This window comes from Opisthocomus hoazin, chromosome 7 (genome assembly GCF_030867145.1).
Source record: "Opisthocomus hoazin isolate bOpiHoa1 chromosome 7, bOpiHoa1.hap1, whole genome shotgun sequence".
In the NCBI taxonomy this organism is placed as follows: Eukaryota; Metazoa; Chordata; class Aves; order Opisthocomiformes; family Opisthocomidae; genus Opisthocomus; species Opisthocomus hoazin.
In genome coordinates this window covers 47490842-47509744 of record NC_134420.1, presented here as the reverse complement: position 1 = coordinate 47509744, position 18903 = coordinate 47490842, and the positions used below count along the sequence as shown (strand labels likewise).

Genomic DNA, 18903 nt, shown 5'->3' with positions numbered 1-18903 from the left:
ATTAGCTCAGGCATGGTGAGCCAGCAAATTTGCAAAGGTTGAAGGCTGGTTGATGGGACTCAGCTAATAAGCCCTTCAGGGCCACATGTAGTGCTTATGTGGTTTGACATGATTTCAGCCTTAGTTTGGAAGGAATGGTACAACGTCCAGCTCTGATGGACTCGGCCTGACTTGTAATATGTGATTCTCAGGGATAGCTTCTAGACCCAAGCTGCTCTGGGAGCAACGGTCACGCTTGTTTGGCTTTGCAGCCGAGTGCTTGAGCCCGGTCAGCTCTGTTCTGTGTTTGTGAGTTGGATAAATCACTTAAGAATAATCAGGAGTTGACTGTGTGTGTCTTAATATGAATTAGTATTTCACGATTAGCTTGGGGACAGAAAGGAAAAGAAATTTTATTAAGATTAGGCAACAGTCATATTACATTGCTATAACTCATTGCAGTTCACAAATGCAAAATGAGTATACTTTTAATTATAACAGCATGTTCTTAATAAATTGTTTGTGAACTTGGAGGATACAAGGGCAACATTCTGTTAAATAAGTTCCTGAAGTGAAGGAGCAGTGCTTGTTCTAGGAGCAAAAAAGTATTATTTGCAAGGGGAAATCAAGAGTAGTTATTTTACAGGGATTGCAGGCAACCTTTTGGAAACTAAAGAAAAAGATTCAAGTTGCTGACTGTTGCATGTGATGTTTCGCTCGCACAGAAAAACTTCCAGAGTTGGAAGGGGAAATCTTTGAGTCTGTGAAGCCAGGTCTTTCTGCATATGCTGATCAGCCTGAAAAGGTGAGGCCCTCCTTCATTCCCTGTGAGTTGGTCTTACTGCTACTAGTATCACTTGGACTCTACCAAGCAGTTCAATTATTACTAATTATAACTGTGGAGAGTCAAGAAAAAATGTAAAGGTTCTACTGCTGGCTCTCTAAACCTGTTGCTCTACTTCTGCGAGTTAATTTCTACACAGTGAAATGGGAGCTGTTGTTTTACATATTTAATCAACAGAACAATGACTTAATTAATTGCATAAATGCTATATATAACTAGACTATATGCCTTTGAGAATTTCAAAGACAAAGTGATTTTTTTTCTCTAGCAGCATCCATATTCAATGTTTATTTCCCCTATAGCTACCCCAACTATGAGTAAATATATACTCCTATCTCATTTACTAATAATATTATAAGTTTTTCCTTTCAGTTGAAGTTTTCAGTGCTGGTCACTGTTCAGAATGGGTGTTTTTTGTTTTGATTTGTTTAGTTTAGAAGTAAGGGGTTAAGACTGTGAGGGTTTTCTTTTTTTATTCATGTTATATTGACAAGCAAAGAGGGTTCATTTCTCTGACTCCTAAAAATGTTTCATTTTTTTGTGTGTATAGTCAAATCTAAAAAAGTTAAGTTATGGAGAAGGGGAACAATAAAGATGCACTTAGCAGGTTAATTCAGGCCTTAATATTTCTGTAAGTATATTCTCTGCTTCTGTCATCAGACTTCCAATAATTTGTTATGATTCTTTGCTGTTGTCTTAGGAACCATGGCTTGGAAGCCAGTGCCCAGTGATATGTAGGACTCACTTCAGTCATGCTCTGTTCAAATACTTGATTGCGGTTTTAGCTGAACAAATGTTTAGGTGCAGGCAGTTACTATTCTACCGCCTCAGGACTTTTGTTGTTTTGTTTATATACAGAGTTTTCCAAAACACAGTTGGACAGTTCCATCTTCCACAATTAGGTGTATTAATTAACATATAAATTTATAATTTTAATAGGAAATTGAAGTTAGGTGCAATCCTCTTTATTTTCAAATGGTGGTGGTTGTGAATTCACGCACAGTGTACTTGTTCCGTGCCACTCTATTGGATCAGGAGTCAGGAATGAGCAACAGAGCAGAGAGCACTAAAATAATCCTGTTGTTGTGATGCACAGGGCGAGTCCTGAAGTAAGCTGCCATTTTCCAGATCCGCTGTGTTGACAGTAAGCTCTTTCACAAGCTAAAGGAGACGCCAGAGAAATGATAGATTACATACTCTACCCTGTGTGCTTTAGCGGTCTTGGAGTTGGGGGCTAGCATAGGGGTAGTTTCAGGTTTCTCAGTTTGCTCAGTTGCATTCAGTGCTACAGGAATTTGAGGGAGAAACTTCATGGAAAAGTGAATGGCATTTGGATTTTTTTAAACTTTGATGACATCTCCCATTATTTCACGAAATTTTCTTATTTGTTGGGTAACAGAGGAAAGAATTCACCCCAAAAGAAATTTCTAGGCGTCTCACAGGAGAATGTTTGTTGTTAATGTCAAGCTGTAATTGTTAGAGCAGCGTAAATAATTGAGAGCTCAGCAGTGATGCCTGTACCTCATGTGGCAACCATTCTGAAGCTGGCATTTTAATTACACTACTTGCTATGGACGCACTTGGAATTCTTATATTGCATTTAGTGAAATCTACAGACATTCCTCCTGACCTTTGCAGCTTCAGTCAGTAATTGTACCATTTAGTTTCATCATACTGCAAGATGTCTGGGTTTGTCAGAGACTCAGTTCCCTTGCTTCCCTCCACCCTTTCAAATAATACTTTCCACCAACAAAGACATTTCTCTTGCCCAAGAAATATCTCTGAATACACTCATCCTTCCAATGCAGACATTCTCTCCAAGGTTGTTATGAGAATGTCTAGAACAGTTTTTACCCTTGTCTGGGGTGTGGGTGAGGTATCTTCTGCTACTGAATACTGATTTCACTAGTGCTGAAGGGGAATTGGAATGCCTATTTTCTGATGGCCTGTAGGAGGAAACCATAAGAAAAACAACATCTTTTTCCTTCCAGGGTGCTGAAACCGTCAAAAGATTGCTGGACATGGCCATAGACGCTGTGCCACCTCATCTCTGGAAGAAGACCCCAGTAGTGTTAAAAGCCACAGCTGGACTACGCTTACTGTCGGAGGAGAAAGCTCAGGCTCTGCTTTTAGAGGTAATACTAAGGTCTTCTGGATGCACTAGTATTGCTCTGCTGTTTCATCTTTCATGACTCAGTTCTCTGTTCTATTTAGCATAAGAGAATTTCAGCTATGAAACTCACAGATTTTCTTGTATGGTCGTAAAATCCTCTGTCTTGATGTAGGTAGAAAGCATGGGGAGAGAGAGCTACGATACTTCTCTGCTTCTTTCCTGGCCCTTGAAAGAAGAATTTTGTCTGCTCCACACACTTGTCATATTTTATATTGCTGTGAAAAAGAAAGCTTCCTCTGTCACCATCAGAGCAGAACAAGACTCTTAAGACCAAGGAATCTAATCTTTATTTCTTTCTTCAGGTGAAAGAAGTCTTTGAGGAATCACCATTTCTTGTTCCAGAGGACAGCGTTAGCATCATGGATGGGTCCTATGAAGGTACGTTGTAGAAGGAGGAAAAAGTGAAAACAAAGAGGAGTGGGGCAAAGATAGAGAGATATCTTATGGACATGAGAGGGAAAGAGAAATGGTCACTAAACTGAGGGGAAAAAATAAAAGGTTTCAGTCTGCTTTTCCTAGGAGATGTTGATTACTTGGTCATTTTTATTTTATAATAAATAAAATATTCTGATTGGAAAAATGCAGCTAGTAAAGTAGCAAAGGAAGTAACCTAGAATACAAGAAAAGATGAAATATATTGTAGCTTTGGAGTGAGCAATGATTTTGCCGTGCAGAACAGACCACTGTAGCATTTTGGCTACATATTCAGACAGGTTACTCTGGAGAACAGGCAGGTAATAATCCTTCTGTGTTGATGCCTGATAAGAGCCTTCTGTGATGTTACGTTCCGTTCTGAGCACTTCATTGTGGCAGATATATTGTCAGTTTGGCAGGCGTTCAAGGAAAGCAAAACGAATTATCACAATGCTTGAACAACTAATAAATGGAGGAAGATTAAAGAGCAAAATCTGCCCATATGTGCCGAGAGAAAAGGAGAAGTAACCTGAAGTCAGGTTGTATGGCCACAGGAGTAGGGCAATGATCGTCCCCCTGTAATTGGCACTGGTGAGGCTGCACCTGGAGTACTGTGTTCAGTTTTGGGCGCCTCATGACAAGAAGGACACTGAGGTGCTGGAGAGTGTCCAGAGAAGGGCAGTGAGGCTGGTGAGCGGTCTAGAGAACAAGTCTTATGAGGAGCAGCTGAAGGAACTGGGGTTGTTTAGTCTGGAGAAGAGAAGGCTGAGGGGAGACCTTGTTGCTCTCTACAGCTACCTGAAAGGAGGTTGTAGTGAGGCGGGTATTGGTCTCTTCTCCCAGGTAACTAGTGATAGGGTGAGAGAAAATGGCCTCAAGTTGCATCAGGGGATGTTCAGATTGGATGTTAGGAAAAATTTCTTTACTGAAAGAGTGGTCAGACATTGGAACAGGCTGCCCGGGGAGGTGGTGGAGTCACCATCTCTGGGGCTTTCAAAAAACGTGTAGATGTGGCACTTTGGGACATGGTTTAGCAGGCGTGGTGGTGTTGGGTTGACAGTTGGACTGGATGATCTTAGAGGTCTTTTGCAATCTTAATGATTCTATGATTCTAAGTCTGCAAGTGTTTGATGAAGTACAGTGCAGTGCATAGTATGTCACTAGGATTAACGGGTGAATTGTGTAGTAGGGAGAAGTGTTGTGTTGACAGGGAGCAGGACCAGTGGAGCGTAATAGAGCACAGTGTAGCCTGCCGAGGTTTGTGTAAGAGTCCCACCTCTTCTACTGTCACATGTTTGCCTGTGTTTGGCTGCAAATCACGCCAGCGTCAAGCAAGCCGCTGGGGTCAAGAGGGAGTTCTTTGTGCTTTACAGGTTGCCACTATGTCTGTGGTGTAATTACAGAAACCACATCATTAAGACACGGAGCAGTGTATATGCAATTTTCAGGTTAGGAGTTGAAATGCTGGAGGGCAAGAAGTGCTTAAGGAAACTCGTGCGCTGTGTCGGCTTGTTACTTCTTTGCATATTTTGTGAGTAATAGATATGATTTGTGCATGCTGCAGTTGCATGGATATTACAAACATTCTACCTGTCCTAGCTTATGAGATTTTAATGAATCAATAATGCATCATATCACTTGATCATAAGTTTGAATTAATTTCTGGAGTATGGGGTGGTTACGTTAAGTTAGTAATGATTTCCAGGTAAATAGTTAACATGCGAAGGGGTGGTAAGGGTGGGCAGGAGGTTGTGGGAGTATTCAGTGGTGACTTTTTTTTTTCCTTTTTCACTTTTTGCAGGAATTTTAGCCTGGATCACTGTGAACTTTTTGACAGGTAGTTAATTCCGTATAACGTCTCTCTAAATACAAACTTGAGTTTCTTCCATGGAGATGATCACCCTAAGTTCTTCTGCCTTGGTTGCCACGTCCTGCTTTTCCTCCACGCTGTGGCACCAGTGCTGAAGCAGTGGATTGTGTTGGGCAGACCATGTTCCAGAGGGTGAGCCGCACCTGTGCTAAGCAGGAGGCGTCTTAATCCAGAAGGTGCTGGGATTTACTCAGGACTGGGAGGCACTGACAAGCTGGTTCCTGTCACATACGTAGGGGAGTAGTGCTGCTAATCTGTTAGAAGGTGGGAAACAAGGTTTTATAGTATTATTCATCCCAGCATGAACTATGCAACTAAAATGGTGTAACAGGGAATGCACTGGTGCTTTAGCTCTGCTGGCTCCAAGAAGTCCTGGGAATGCAATGCAGTGAAAAGAAAGTCAGTACTCCAGCAGATAGATGAGCAAGCAAAAACACTGCTCTGGGTGAAGAGAAATTATAACAGCTGGTTATGCTCTTACAGTCCTTCCTCTGCTACTGCTCTTGACAGGCTACAGGGTGGTCACAGAGTTTATGTATGGTCCCTGACAGTCTTCTGCAGCAGATACTTTGTCTCTTACTTTCAGCTTCTGCGGGTTACCGAGAGGTTTACCTGCTTTTGTCTCCTTGGAGGTGAAATTGGAATCAAGGAAGAAAGTCCTGTGACTTTTTTCGTAATACCTCTGTTTGCCTGCCCTTTCTCTGTTTTTTTTTTTTTTTTGTCTTTGAAGGCCAGCTCAGCCCTCCTGTATTGCTGTGATAATGTCATAACTTGGTGGTTGCCTGAACACGCATGTGGTATTTTGCACTGGAGGCAGTTCTGAACACGATGTTGTTTGCAGGGCAGCTGTCTGGACAGAACCAGCATACTGTTGGGACGCTGGACTTGGGAGGAGCCTCAACCCAGATCACATTCCTGCCGCGGTTTGAGGTAAGGAGAGGTTAAAAGCGTGTGCAATTGTGACTGCGGGGCCAGTGGAGAGACCTGAGCACTGCTGTGCTCTCTGGTATCATTTAGTCAGCACTGGCACAAGCAGAACATCTGTGATGTACAGAACATCTGTATTGCTGTTCCCTTTGACATCAGCAGTTGGCTGATAGGCCATTGCAAACAAAGGAGCCTGGATAACAAGGAAAAAAAAAGAAAGAAAGCAAATGGGTAAAACCAAAGAGAAACAGCTTTTGTTTTCTAGACCCAGGCTGGGAAAGCCCCATTAATGCAGACAATTATTTTGTATTCAGTAAATGTAGAACATTTCCAGGAAGTATTCTTGCACATTACAAGAAATGTAGCATCTGCTCTGAGTTATCTTTTTCCCCTCCCCTGATTCTAGTCTGATAGCAGATCCCTACTAAATTTTGGGGGGGGGTGTCTCATGGGGATAATGTCTTTTATGATAGCACAGCCAATCCCTCTTTGTTTTCTTATCAATTTCTGCTCATTTTCTTTGAGAATTCTCCTCTCTGCCCCTCAGTCCATCTCTGCTGGATTTGTCAGGATTTCTGTAGCTCTTTAGAAGCAGTTTGAACTGGGAGACCCAAGTCTAAACATGGGAAAATTACATGGGGATTGGAAGTGCATTGAACATTCTGTACCTTGATATTGTGGGGGACCACAAAACACATGGTTTTTGTATCAGGATATTTTAATTCTGCAATGGTGGGTCATGTTGAAACATGATGTGCAACCTTATCCTGTTTAGCAGAGCCTCAAGTACTCTGGGCTTGCCCTCTGTTCTGTGTTGATAACACCTGCTGAAGTGGGCACTGGATCAAGAGGAAAGGGTGTTGTGTGTCAGGGTTTTAGAGAATAAATAGAGCTGTGAAGTAAGCTGACCTGCAGCTCAAGATTCAAACATCTCCTTAGAGCCTTGCAGGGAAATGCCTCGAGGGTTTGCTACTGACCAGGACCGATGGTGTGAATTCGTAAGGCAGTGTGGAAGGCAAGGTTCACGCTGCCTGCTTATACGCTATGTCTGCTTCTCGCCTGTGTTGTCAGGTTCATACAAAAAGCACATACGTAGCTCAGTGTGTTTCTGAAGAGTTTGTCCCATCTGAAGGAATCAGCACGGATTCCCCGTTTGATGTGCAGAAGGTTTTTTCCTTCCTGCAGTCCAAGGCAGGCAGATAATGGTAGCTGCATGGAGCTGTTTTTAAGCTAGTGTTATGCTTCTCATACACTCCCATTGCCAAAGGGATAAGCAACTGAAAACCAATTATAATCATTATGAAATTGTCTTTCTGGTGCCTGCCTCACTGGGGAGGGGTGTGAGGATTTCTACATTTTTGTGAAAGGCATGAAATAAGGCAGTTATTCTCTCCGATTTTTTTTTTTCAGTATCTCTCCTTTTTAAAAGTTTTTGTGATGTAGGGTTTAGGAACAGAACTCAAAATACGGCAGGGTCTCTGTGTGTTGGGTCAAGGATGTGACTGCAATTCCAGTGAAAATCTACCTGAGGCCCAAAACAAATTTCAATTTGTATTTGTTCAGGAGAAACTCAAGCTGAATACTGCCAAATCTCTTTCAGCTTCAAGCAGGCTTCTGTCTAGGACTCTGCAATTCCAGATCTCGGTTGTTTTTGCTGTATCTGCTTACTTGAATGGTAATTATGAGGACTCTGCAGCTTCAGCCCTCTCCATGGTTCTGTTGCTTGGCTCAGAGTAACAGAGTGTCTGATATGAATCCCCAAGAAGGGATGGGAGAATGAGGTCACTAGCAGAGGAAAGACAAACTAGGCTTGAGATCTCAGGGACTGGAAACAAAGGAACAGTAAACAAGCCCTGAACTGGTTCAGATTTACAACAGTATGACAGTTAGTCTGGTAAAAAGGTTGAGACAGTGCCAGTGGGGCAGAGGTGAGCACAGAGGGAAGACTCTGAAAGGAGGAAAACTGGAGGTGGTGAGACGAGAGGTTAATTTAGAGGAAAGCACTTAAACCGGGAGGTGAAGCAGCCCTAAGACTGGGAGTGAGTGGTCACAGTGTTTCCTTGAGTATCAGCATGTTTAACGTAGTGAAAATGTGGCCTATACTTTACTTTGTGTTTTTAATTCTTATGCGTTCCTGAATTGAGATGTCTAGCCTGACCTGCAAAAGTTCACAGCACTTCTAGTGCAGCTGATTTCAGTGGAGATGCTGTATATGTAGACTAGCACGTAAGTACTCTGAAAAATTCAGATGTCCTGAATTGGAAAGTATTTTCATCCTGATCTGTTGCGCTTGCTTGTTATACCTTGAAGTAACGCAAAGATGCATATAAATAAAGAGTGTTAAAAGCTGCAGATATTAGAGCAGTGAGCACCACTGGAAAACTGTGCTTTGTTTTCAAAGCAGATCAGATGAGTGTGCAGTAAACCTTACGGGTATATCTATGATATTACATCAAAGTTGGTTGTTTTTTATTGCATAATAGAAACTAAAAGATTTCTTTTACTTAACTTTTAGGAAACTTTGAAGGAAACCCCTGGGGATTTTCTAACCTCATTTGAAATGTTTAATAGCACCTACAAGCTCTATACCCACAGGTGAGGAGCAAAAAGGCTGCTGTCTCCACTGGGAAAAATCAGTCTTTCTGCAGCCCCTGAGCTAACTGCCAATGGCCATGTCATCCTGTTACTAGCTGTTGGGACCATGACTTTTTACTGGTTTTCTTATCTGCTTGAAACATCAGTTGAAGTGGAACATGACATTAGTTGACTGGAAACATTCCAGGATCGTTGGTTAATATCACTGCGAGGGAATATTAGCCAGTCTGTCAAATGAAGAGGAAGCATTATGACTCACTATATTTAAGGAGAAGAATTGATTCAAGCCAATTATTCTGGACCAAGCAGAAAGGTGGATGTTGTACCAGTAGTCAGAACTAAACCTGGTCAGAGATTTGGAAAGAGGACCTTCATGAGACTTTTTTCTTCTTAGTTCTTTGTTCAGAATGGCACATCTCATCAGCAGCTGGACAAAAATTAAAACCTAGACTGATATAAACCAAAGAGAGACTGGCACAGTCAGCTGATACCAGACTATGGAGCACAACAGACTCTTGAACCAATTGGAGGGGATACTTGGCCTGGAATAATATGATTGTGCTTACTGTGTTAAGCTAACAAGTTTCTGAGATGTCTGCAATGAAATCCAGAGAGTTTACCTGCATGACTTACAGTCCAGTGAGAATTCAACCACGTATAATAGAGGGTTGGTCTCAGCCCATTACTAGTGGGGTGAAGATTGTCATCTCAGTCAGTTTCAGAATATGCTTACTTGACAGCAAAGCTAGTTTAATAGTCCTCTTCTACTGCTTACATCTACTGATCTAACTGATTGCTGTACTCACCAATACTGTCCATTAGATCACTTAAACTAATTCAGATTGAAAATCATCTCCTAAAAAATGAGGGACCTGGAGGTTAGTTTAACTCTGATTATTCTGTAAACGTTTGTATTGACATGACTAAAAGGATAAGTAGCCAAACATAGAGGTGGGAATGAAAGGCCAACAGGTTTTTAATCTAGCTGTGTCGCTGAAGCCAGCAATGTGTAATGACATTCTCATAAATGTTGTTCACATCCTAGCTTGTAATGAGTATAGTGGTAATCTGGAGTCAAACAGAGCTGAATTTCACCCAAAGGCACAGCTCCCATTTAGGGGGAAGTTTTGCAGTTCTCCTGTTAGTTCTGCCCTAAGAGCACATAGTCTTATGTGTGCGACGTCAGAACGGCCATCCTGTTCCCCATGCTCTCCTTGCATACCCTTCTTTGTCCCTCGTTTTTAAGACTCTGCATTTTTGCTTTTCGTGAATGTCTTGTAGAAATGTCATATCATCTCTAACCACTTTCTGCAGTTTTAGATTTACCCATTTTACAGCTCTTTGTAATTCTTGGATTTGTGTCACTCCTTTGGTGCTTGGAATTGCAAAGGGAAATCTGCTTTAGAGAGGGGAGGCTTGTGGGAAGCAGAGGAAGGAGATTTGGTCTGGGTGTTCCAGGATTTAGGAAGAGGCTATAGGTGCAGCATACCAGATGTGCAAGAATTAAAAACTGTGATGTCTGTCTGTGTTGTTTGCAGCTATTTGGGGTTTGGACTAAAAGCTGCCAGACTAGCAACGCTTGGAGCTTTGAATATGGAAGGTATGTTCATATGATACAACAGCCAAGATTTTTGAAGAGAAGGTTACTTAGTCTTGTGTCAGCAGTCCATTTCCCACATCTTGACTTCTGTCTCTTGTGCTTTTCTATGCTTTCACTGGTATAGATCTGTCTGGAACCAGGCTACCGCTTGTTAAGGAGTTGTCGTCTTAGACAGCTGCTTTTGCCTATTTCCAGGCTCAGCCAGCAGTGAGACTGAGTGTGAATTCCAGAAGTGCACACACGGGAACATACAAACACTGTATAGACATGGCCAGCTGCGAATGCCCAGCTTTACAGGCATCCACAGAAACACAAACAGTGTGAATAGATCCTTTTCCTAAGGATTGCAGCTTAGACCAAACCCTCATTATAGGTCTCTCTGGTATCTGCCTGGCCCACCGTGTTCCCCAGATCTCCTGTGGTGTTCCCTGACTAGCCTAGCATGAAGTCCACGAGCGTATCGCATACACTCTCACTCACTAACCTGAATGCATACATTTCTGACTCTTTCCAGTCTCTGACCCAGACCTCAAGTCCTTCCAGTCTTCATGCCCAGACCTTGGACGTTTTGTCCAGTCTCTGCCCAGGACCTGGGGTCTTTCTACCTTCTGGATTCTTACTTGCTAGCTAGATGGACTTGTGTTAATTACTGGAATGTATTCAAATCAAAAATAGTTGGGAACAGGGTTTAAAGAGAAGACAGGACACACTGCAGTGACTGGTCACAAGGCTCAGCCAGAAAAGCATACTGACCTGCTGCTTGCTTACTTGTGATTGCCGCCTTCTATTCTCCCCTCCATTTTCCCACACTTGCATTTCCCTGATCCCTTGATTCCTCCTTTCCCTGCCTTTGAGCCTTCCCCTAAACATCCCATAGTAAATTTTGCAGTCTCACAATCCCCTTCAACCATTCTGTAAGAAGTTTCTTTTTCTGCGACATCTGTGCTGGCCACGGTATAATCATGTTTTTTTCATACCAGTTACAGTATTTCTGGCTGAATCCTTCAAGGGTACATTCAGTGGATCCTGTAGTGGCCATTGATCAGTGTCTCAGGACACTGCTCAGTTGCTTTGTTTGTCTCAGTTACCTGCTGTTTCTTAGGGTTTGTGTATCTGTGTGTTTAATTACCTCTTGTTTCTTGTCTTCTATGGTGAGCAGCCATTATCCAGATATCCTCCTACCATTTGTCTCTCATTAACAAATGACAAGCCCAGCTGCTCTGCAGCTTGCAGGACAAAATGGACAAAACTTTTTCAGACTGCGACTGGTCTTTAATGCATAATCAGTTTGTGCAGCATCCATCAGTTCAGATTACCATACTTTTGCTTGAAGACCTTAATGAAGATGTTTCAGCCTCTTTTCTAGTTCTGCATATTGATCAATAACTGTGTTAAATTTTATCCTTTCTGACTCCCCCCTCTGGCTTCATTCCAGCTGTGGATGGACAAATGTTCCGCAGTTCTTGTTTGCCAAAGCAGCTGGAGGCAGAGTGGCACTTTGGAGGAGTGACATACCGGTACGGTGGCAACAAAGAAGGTAAACTAAAAAGACTTCTTGCTTCTTGTAAGAGAATTCTTGTCTTCAGAATCTGAATTTTTCCTTGGTAAATACTCCTTTAGTTACTTTGGGTTATGAAGGATACCTGTCCAGTCATAAAAGTGGACTTTTGACAGAGCCAAAGAAAGATCTGAAGCTGTAAGAGTAGCTGGCCTGCGCTCTCCATACTCTGAGATCACCCGCTGTGTTCTGCTGTTACAAATGCTACCTTTGTGGGAAATGCTAATAGTTACTTGTGCAAATTAAAGAGCTTTTTCTGAGGCTTTGAGCAAAGTGCAAAATCTCTGGCTGTGTTAGGGTACAATAACTGGCAGGCGAAAGTGTATCTGTCTCACTTGCGGAACTATTTCTTAAGATACTATTCCTAATGCTGCGGAGGGTGAAGCTGCTACCATCAGTGACGAACAGACCTCTTTGGTGACTGATGCTGCTTTGCTTTACAGTGGGGACCATGAGAGCCAAGTTGCAGATTTGGTGTGTGTGGAATGGATTAATAAAACTACAGTGTGATGGAGAGGGAAAGTAAGGTTTTTATCTAGCAGGTGGCAGCAAATGTAAATGAGATTCTGCTGACCACAGAACATAACAATGGGAGTTGTGCCTGATGCGGAGGAAGCTTTTCATGCTGGTTTGTGCAGCACACCTTTCAGATATTGCTACAATCTGCTCCAACCAGTTCCACTTGATGACGGTGATCTAGACTCCTTGCCTGTATGCAGGTGCCATGCTGGATTACGGAAGGGATATCGAAGCTCTTCTCACCTCTTCTGATGCTTTAATCTCTGCTTCTTCCCTTTTTCATCCTGTTGGTGCCGATTCTTCCATCTCCTGGCTATGCCTCTTTGGCTCACTCCATCTGTGTTTGTCCTGACAGGAGAAACAGGATTCAAGCCTTGCTACTTGGAAGTACTCAAGGTTGTCAAAGGGAAACTGCACCAGCCAGATGAGATTCGTGGAAGTTCCTTCTATGCTTTCTCCTATTACTACGATCGTGCAGTTGACACCAACCTAATTGGTAAATTGATTTGTGATAATCTACGATGTGTGAGCATGTCAGCCAGCAGGTAGACAGAGGAACCCTGGAGGCTGGAGCTATGCGGAGCAGGGCAAAGGAACAGTGTTGAGAAAGAGGAAATACACCAAATGCCTTCAGGGAATGAACGCGTATCCGTCAGTGCACTTGGATGTTCAGAGTGCAGTGGATGAGACTGGTGCTCTGAGCTCCAGTTATACGTGCAGCTCTGCCCTCTGTTACTGACAGATCTCAATCCTAGCCCAGCATCACCAAGTTGCACCCCAGCGTCAACACAAATGCTCTGGGGTCTATGATGATGTTTTCTTACCTCTTCCTTTTCAGATTATGAACAGGGAGGTGTTCTGGAAGTGAAAGATTTTGAAAGAAAAGCCAAAGAAGGTAATAGTCATGAGACTTGGGAAACTGGTGGGCATGAGAAATAACAAAAATATCAATGTCTACAGACAGTATATAATGCGAGTTTGACTTTTAAAACGAAGTTTGTTCAATGCTTATTCCACTTAGCTGTGTAATGTTACTTGGCTTTTATTAGCCCACACCTGTAACTGTTGCAGAAGAAAGTACTGTGGAGCAGCAAGGGGAAACAAAGTGTTAGCAGCTTCACAGTTCTGTTCAGGAGAGGAGGGAGGTAGTTCATAAACATCAGTAGAAAAGAAAGTGAATTTGTTGTATCAAGAGCTCCTTCTGTCAAATTGCAACTCTCTGAGTTTAGGAGAGTGCTAACTTCTGTAAATGTGTCACCTTAAATCCTTTTTAATCTCTACCAAAATGGAGGGAGAGAGCAGAGGTTGTTTAAGTCTGACGGCCTTGTCCGCATTCCTTTCCCTCCCCCTGACTTTTTCCTGGCTGCTGGTTCTAGTTTTGTACCTCCTCCTGTGAAAAAAAGAGCTCCCACCTTGCCATGCTACTGATGGCTAAAACTTTAGCTTACAGGACAAGACACTACCTCTGAAATGTCATCATCCTCATGACAATTAGTAGACCGTATTTGTCACCAGTAGATGCTTAATTGTATAGTTCAGGACTTTTTTCTAAAATAGGACCTAAATTCTAATGATTTTTCAGTTAATCTCCCTAGAAACTCAGATGGTTTTGAAGAAGGGAATTAGGCTCTAAAGTTTGAGTGTGTTTGGTCCGTTTTGTTTCCCTGGATACTCAGAGAGCTTATTTCCAAAGATGCAGCTAAGATGTTATCTAACCCCATCAAAACATTTATTTAGCTTTAGAGCATCAGGAGATCAATTCTGTGATCCTAAATTAATGCTCCTCTTTCTCATTTCAATAGCAGGAGGATGCTGCTTATCAGTTTCTAAAAAGAAGTGAACTCTGCTCTTGATGCTTGTAGAACAGGGCAGTAATAGTAGGTCCAGAAGGCAACGCTTAGTGTAAACCCATTTCCCCATCACTGTCACCCTTGCTGTGGAATTGTGACTGCGCTGCAGCGAGGGAGTGGTTGGCTGGGCGACAGCCTCTTCCTTGTCCTTGGACGTGTATGGTTGGAAAAAAAAATAAAAGAAGCTGCCAGCCTCGAAGGTGGGGTTCATTACTGGAGCCATCCTTGGAGACTAGACATGGAAGACAAATGATGCTGTGTTCTTGAAAGAATCAGTAATCTACCTGCTCCCCACCAATTATCAGCTAAGCAAAGACTCAGACTTCGAAAGAGCTATGTGGATGGTGTTGCTGCAATAAAAATGTCCTTATGATGGAGACAAGAGAAACTGGAAGTACTCTATGGTTTATTCTCCAACATCACAGAACAGCTGTGTAGCATGTGCCATGTGTCATATGTACCCGTGAACAGAAGCGTGTGGCTTCTTTTAGTAGGCTTTGGCTTGAGGTCAGTTCAAATGTATAATGAAGATAAAAGCTCTTTTACTGAGATCCTTTTTTTTTTTTTTTTTTTTTTTTTTTTTAACTTCCTTCTCCAGTCTGTGATAACATGCAGAGGTACAACTCAGCCAGTCCTTTCCTCTGCATGGATCTCGCTTACATCACTGCTTTACTGAAGGAAGGTTTTGGATTTAGGGACAACACGCTCTTACAGGTGAGAAAAACAGTTAAATCCCAAAGCCAGCTTCCAAATTTGCCTTATCAATCAATGTGCATTATTTCATTTTTCTGGCTAATTATCAACTGGGACTTTCCAGAGTCATTACATGTAGTTGCTGTCATCTGTGCAACATTAGAGAACTGTCAGGAACAACTTCTTTCTCTTTCTTTATAGTTAACAAAGAAAGTGAACAACATAGAGACAAGCTGGACTTTGGGTGCTACTTTTCACCTCCTGCAGTCTCTGGGGATGACCTATTGAGCTGTGACATTCCTGTGGACTTCAGCATTTCTGAAAAGCTGAGAAAGCAAATTGGAATCTCCAGGTACGTTGTTCAGCTGGAGTTCGTCACAGAGCAGAACATGGACCAAAGCTGTAGAACAGATCTTCACCCAGGATTGGCATCATGCATAATGAGAGTTGCCACAGTATGATTTATAATTGTGATTGCCATAAATGATCCAGAAGCTGCCTTCTGAAAGTCACAAGGCCTGAACTCCAGCAGAGTGTCTGCAAGGGGCTCAAGGCCAGCTTTCATAAGCACGTTTGCAATAGCAGCCCATTGCTAGAAGCACAGAGTACCTGGCATGTGGTGGTAGACTACAGACATGTGACTTCCCCTCCCCCTTTTATTTTAAACATGTATAACTTAAGTTTGCTTCTGAGATGTTAAATACAGGAGTTCAAGATGGCATCAACAGTCAGTCAGAGAAAAGTGAACAATCCTGGATGCTGCCAGCCTCGGTGTTCCGAGTACCTGGCTGTTGGCTTAGCTGATACTTCGCAAGAAGACTCCAGTCTTTCAAGAAGGGGCCTGCTATAAGCACACTTTGGGCATGGTTTTGGGAAAGGTGTTGGCTAAAACGTAGGCTGTAACTTACCAAACATTTCTTGAGGCAGCAGTCGTTTCCTAAGCAGAGTGTGTGCCTGACCACGTTCTTCTTTGCTGCCCTTTACAAACCTGTGCAGCTATGCTGTAGGTCTGGCTGCCAGCCCTGACAGCTTGATTCATTTAGCATGCAGTCATAACACAGAGTTGTGCTGGTGCAGCTAGACGGCAGTGCCAGCTACTTAAACTCTGCTGCCAAAAGAAATACTTGTCACATTACATTACACCCACGAGGAAATTAAGGGTGCCGTCAGATGAAATGGCTGATCTGATAGCTCACTTTACTATCAGAGGCAGTTCTGCTTCTCTGCTCGGCACTCCTACAGCCTGCTTTCCTCTGATGCTGGTGCTCCTCAGATTCTTTGGTGAACCAATTCATGACACCAGACTTGAGTTAAATCAGCTCTCACCAGTCAAGCCCAATGCTAGCACAAGGGAGACGGCCATTGCACAGCCCGGAGGGAGCTGCTCAGCCAGCGCGCTGTTAGAGCAGCACAGCCTGTTTTGTCGGAGCGAGCTCTGAGGTGTGGTTTCCCATCTGAAAGTTGGGGCTTATCCCTTCCTGCACTCTCCTTAGGAACCTCCTCTGAATGTGGAGCTGTGATGAAACAAGTTGTTTTATCAGTTGTTTAATAGATGAAAATAGGGAGAGTGGAATTAGCATCAGAAACAGAGAGAGCAAGAGCAGAAGTAGCTTTACTTTCTTGTCCCTTGTTCATCTTAAGTTGTTTTAAACTTCATTTCTCTTTTAATTCAATATAGTGGAGTGTGTATGCAGCCTTGCATTGCTCTGGAATTTTTATATTATATACAGCAGGGCTTTAGGAACAGTGCATCCAATGAAGGGGTTGCAGCTGTTTAGGAAGCCCAAGACTTCTGTCAGGATTGCATGAAGCTATCTGAGTAACAATTTAAAGTAAATCTTGCTATCTCTTTCACACCAAATACACATAAGCAATGAAAGATCAGTATTATAAATAAAGCATCTTGTCAGATAGGCTAGAAAGCTGGGCTGTAGGAGCCTGGTTTTCTTATTTAATTGGCTCTATCAAGATTGCTCAAATACCTTGAGGCTTGAAGTGCAGATCTTGCATTGTCCTAAATAAAAACAGCTGCAGAGACAACTTTTTCCACCCCATGAAATAGCTGGCAGCTAGCTCATAAAAAATTAGTATCTTCTGCTCACTCTGGAATGTGTAAGGTAAAGACAAATTTATCCCAGTCATAAGAACACAGAGGTATAAGTCGTGACAAAGGGAAGCTTTTATGCACTGATCTCTTGCGATGAACACTTTCCTGTCAGGCATTTGCAGTTACCTATTTGCTCTAACACACCTTTCCCACTTCTGTAAAACCAAAGACTGCCCTCATGCTGCCTCCTCTGTAAACTGGATTTGAAAATCATTAGCAATTCCCAGCAGGGGGAGGAAGTAGCGCGCACATGCCCTCGCTAATCTTGCTAAGCAGTTTGAAGACTTAGAAATTTGCCTTACTGTGAACATTAGTCCACTTCCTCTAGTTAGCAGCACAAGTTTGACTGAGGCTGGTTTAGCTACCCCCTTCTCCTATCTCAGGTTTTACGGTGCTAGGGTGCAAGGCGTGCTTTTGATTGAACAAGTTCAGTCAGCAAGAGGAGTCCAAGGGCTGGGGACAGAGCTACCCGTACTTGTTCCACCACTGACACCTTGCTGTAAATTCTGGCTGTTTCCTTGAAATATGAAATGCTCATCCTACCTGTACTCCTCCTCACCAGAATCTGTTTTGAGATCCATGATGGGAAGTTCCTCAGTGTCACACCAAACTTCTGTTCCTTCCTCACTAGGAGCTTCTGTTTGAACATGAAGAAAATAGCCGTGGCCTCTTCTCAACCACAAACATTTCTTACTCCCCTTCCTAGTGTTTAGCAAAACTTAGTATATGGTCTGGTCTGCAGAACAAGGCGACTGCAGATGCATTGATTTTGTCTTCAGTGAACAACTGTGTTCACTTCTTTATTCTCAGCGAACACAAAGTAGGCTGCGTTACTCCCAAGAACTAGCTAGTTTAATAATCCAACAGCCTTCTTTCAATCTGAGCCAGTGCTATTACACACTCTAGCTAGGTCTTGGGGCTAAGAGCCACAAGCAGCGTGGCTGCATTTCAAACAGGAAGGGAGGTGGGATGTTACTACGTAAGGAACAAGCAGCAGCAGCACATCTGCCAAGTGAATAGACGCTAGTCCTGAGGAGCACTGAAGGGTTTGGCTGAAGCGAGGACGGTCTAGAACAAGGTGGGTACCACGCAGAAGAAGTTTCTTATCTGTATTCTTTGCCTCAGAGTCTGGTACTGCAAATACTAGGTGGGAGCATCTGCTTCCCAGTACCAAAGTTGCACTAAACCTGAACGCTCAGGGCTTTCCTTTGTCAGTGGCACAATTCACTAACTGAAGCAAAACTGCTACTCTCTATCAGGGGCCTGATCCTGCAGTCACGAGAGAAACAAAAATTCAGCTCAAAGGCTTCTTTTGCAAGAAACTGCAGAATTGAGCCCCTGCTGTTTACATCTGAAATACTCAAGGGGGGGGGGTGTCCTAGAGAAGCCAGTCAAGTCCTCACACTTCCTCTAGTGCAATGAGATTATTTATTACCTTAACTAAAGGCCAAGCAGCTGTTTTAAGAGGAGAGTTCTACTTGCAGCCATGATTTTTATCTCCTCCTTCATAATGTCTTTTAGCCAGTCACTAACAGGAACTGCCTAATATGAATGAGTGAAGAAGCACAAGTCATGCTTTCAGTTCAGAATTTATGTTTCATTCTTTCTGATATTAATTCCCAATACTGGTTAACCATATGTGTAAATCTTGCACATGGGCAGTGCTTACTTAATATTGCGAGTGTCACATGTCTAATGCAGGAGGCTGGTGTTTGGAATCTAAGACAGAGTATCTTGAATGTCTATTTTAGTAATTAAAGTGTTTTTAACAATA

General features: G+C 42.7%; 1 protein-coding gene across 4 annotated transcripts in view; it reads left to right on the top strand.

Moving 5' to 3' along the window:
* Window positions 1-18903, top strand: part of ENTPD5 (ectonucleoside triphosphate diphosphohydrolase 5 (inactive)) — a 25263-nt gene extending 6360 nt beyond the window's left edge. For 3 of the 4 annotated variants that reach the window (XM_075425519.1, XM_075425521.1, XM_075425520.1), the window contains exons 3-14: window positions 705-784; window positions 2815-2958; window positions 3299-3374; window positions 5212-5247; window positions 6122-6210; window positions 8723-8802; window positions 10341-10402; window positions 11838-11939; window positions 12835-12975; window positions 13318-13374; window positions 14928-15043; window positions 15224-18903. In XM_075425519.1, coding sequence (XP_075281634.1) covers window positions 705-784; window positions 2815-2958; window positions 3299-3374; window positions 5212-5247; window positions 6122-6210; window positions 8723-8802; window positions 10341-10402; window positions 11838-11939; window positions 12835-12975; window positions 13318-13374; window positions 14928-15043; window positions 15224-15310 — 1070 coding nt within the window. In that variant the 3' untranslated portion in view covers window positions 15311-18903. Of the gene's footprint in view, window positions 1-704; window positions 785-2814; window positions 2959-3298; window positions 3375-5211; window positions 5248-6121; window positions 6211-8722; window positions 8803-10340; window positions 10403-11837; window positions 11940-12834; window positions 12976-13317; window positions 13375-14281; window positions 14906-14927; window positions 15044-15223 lie in introns of those variants that run through there. The other variant, XM_075425523.1, reaches the window with a different exon arrangement.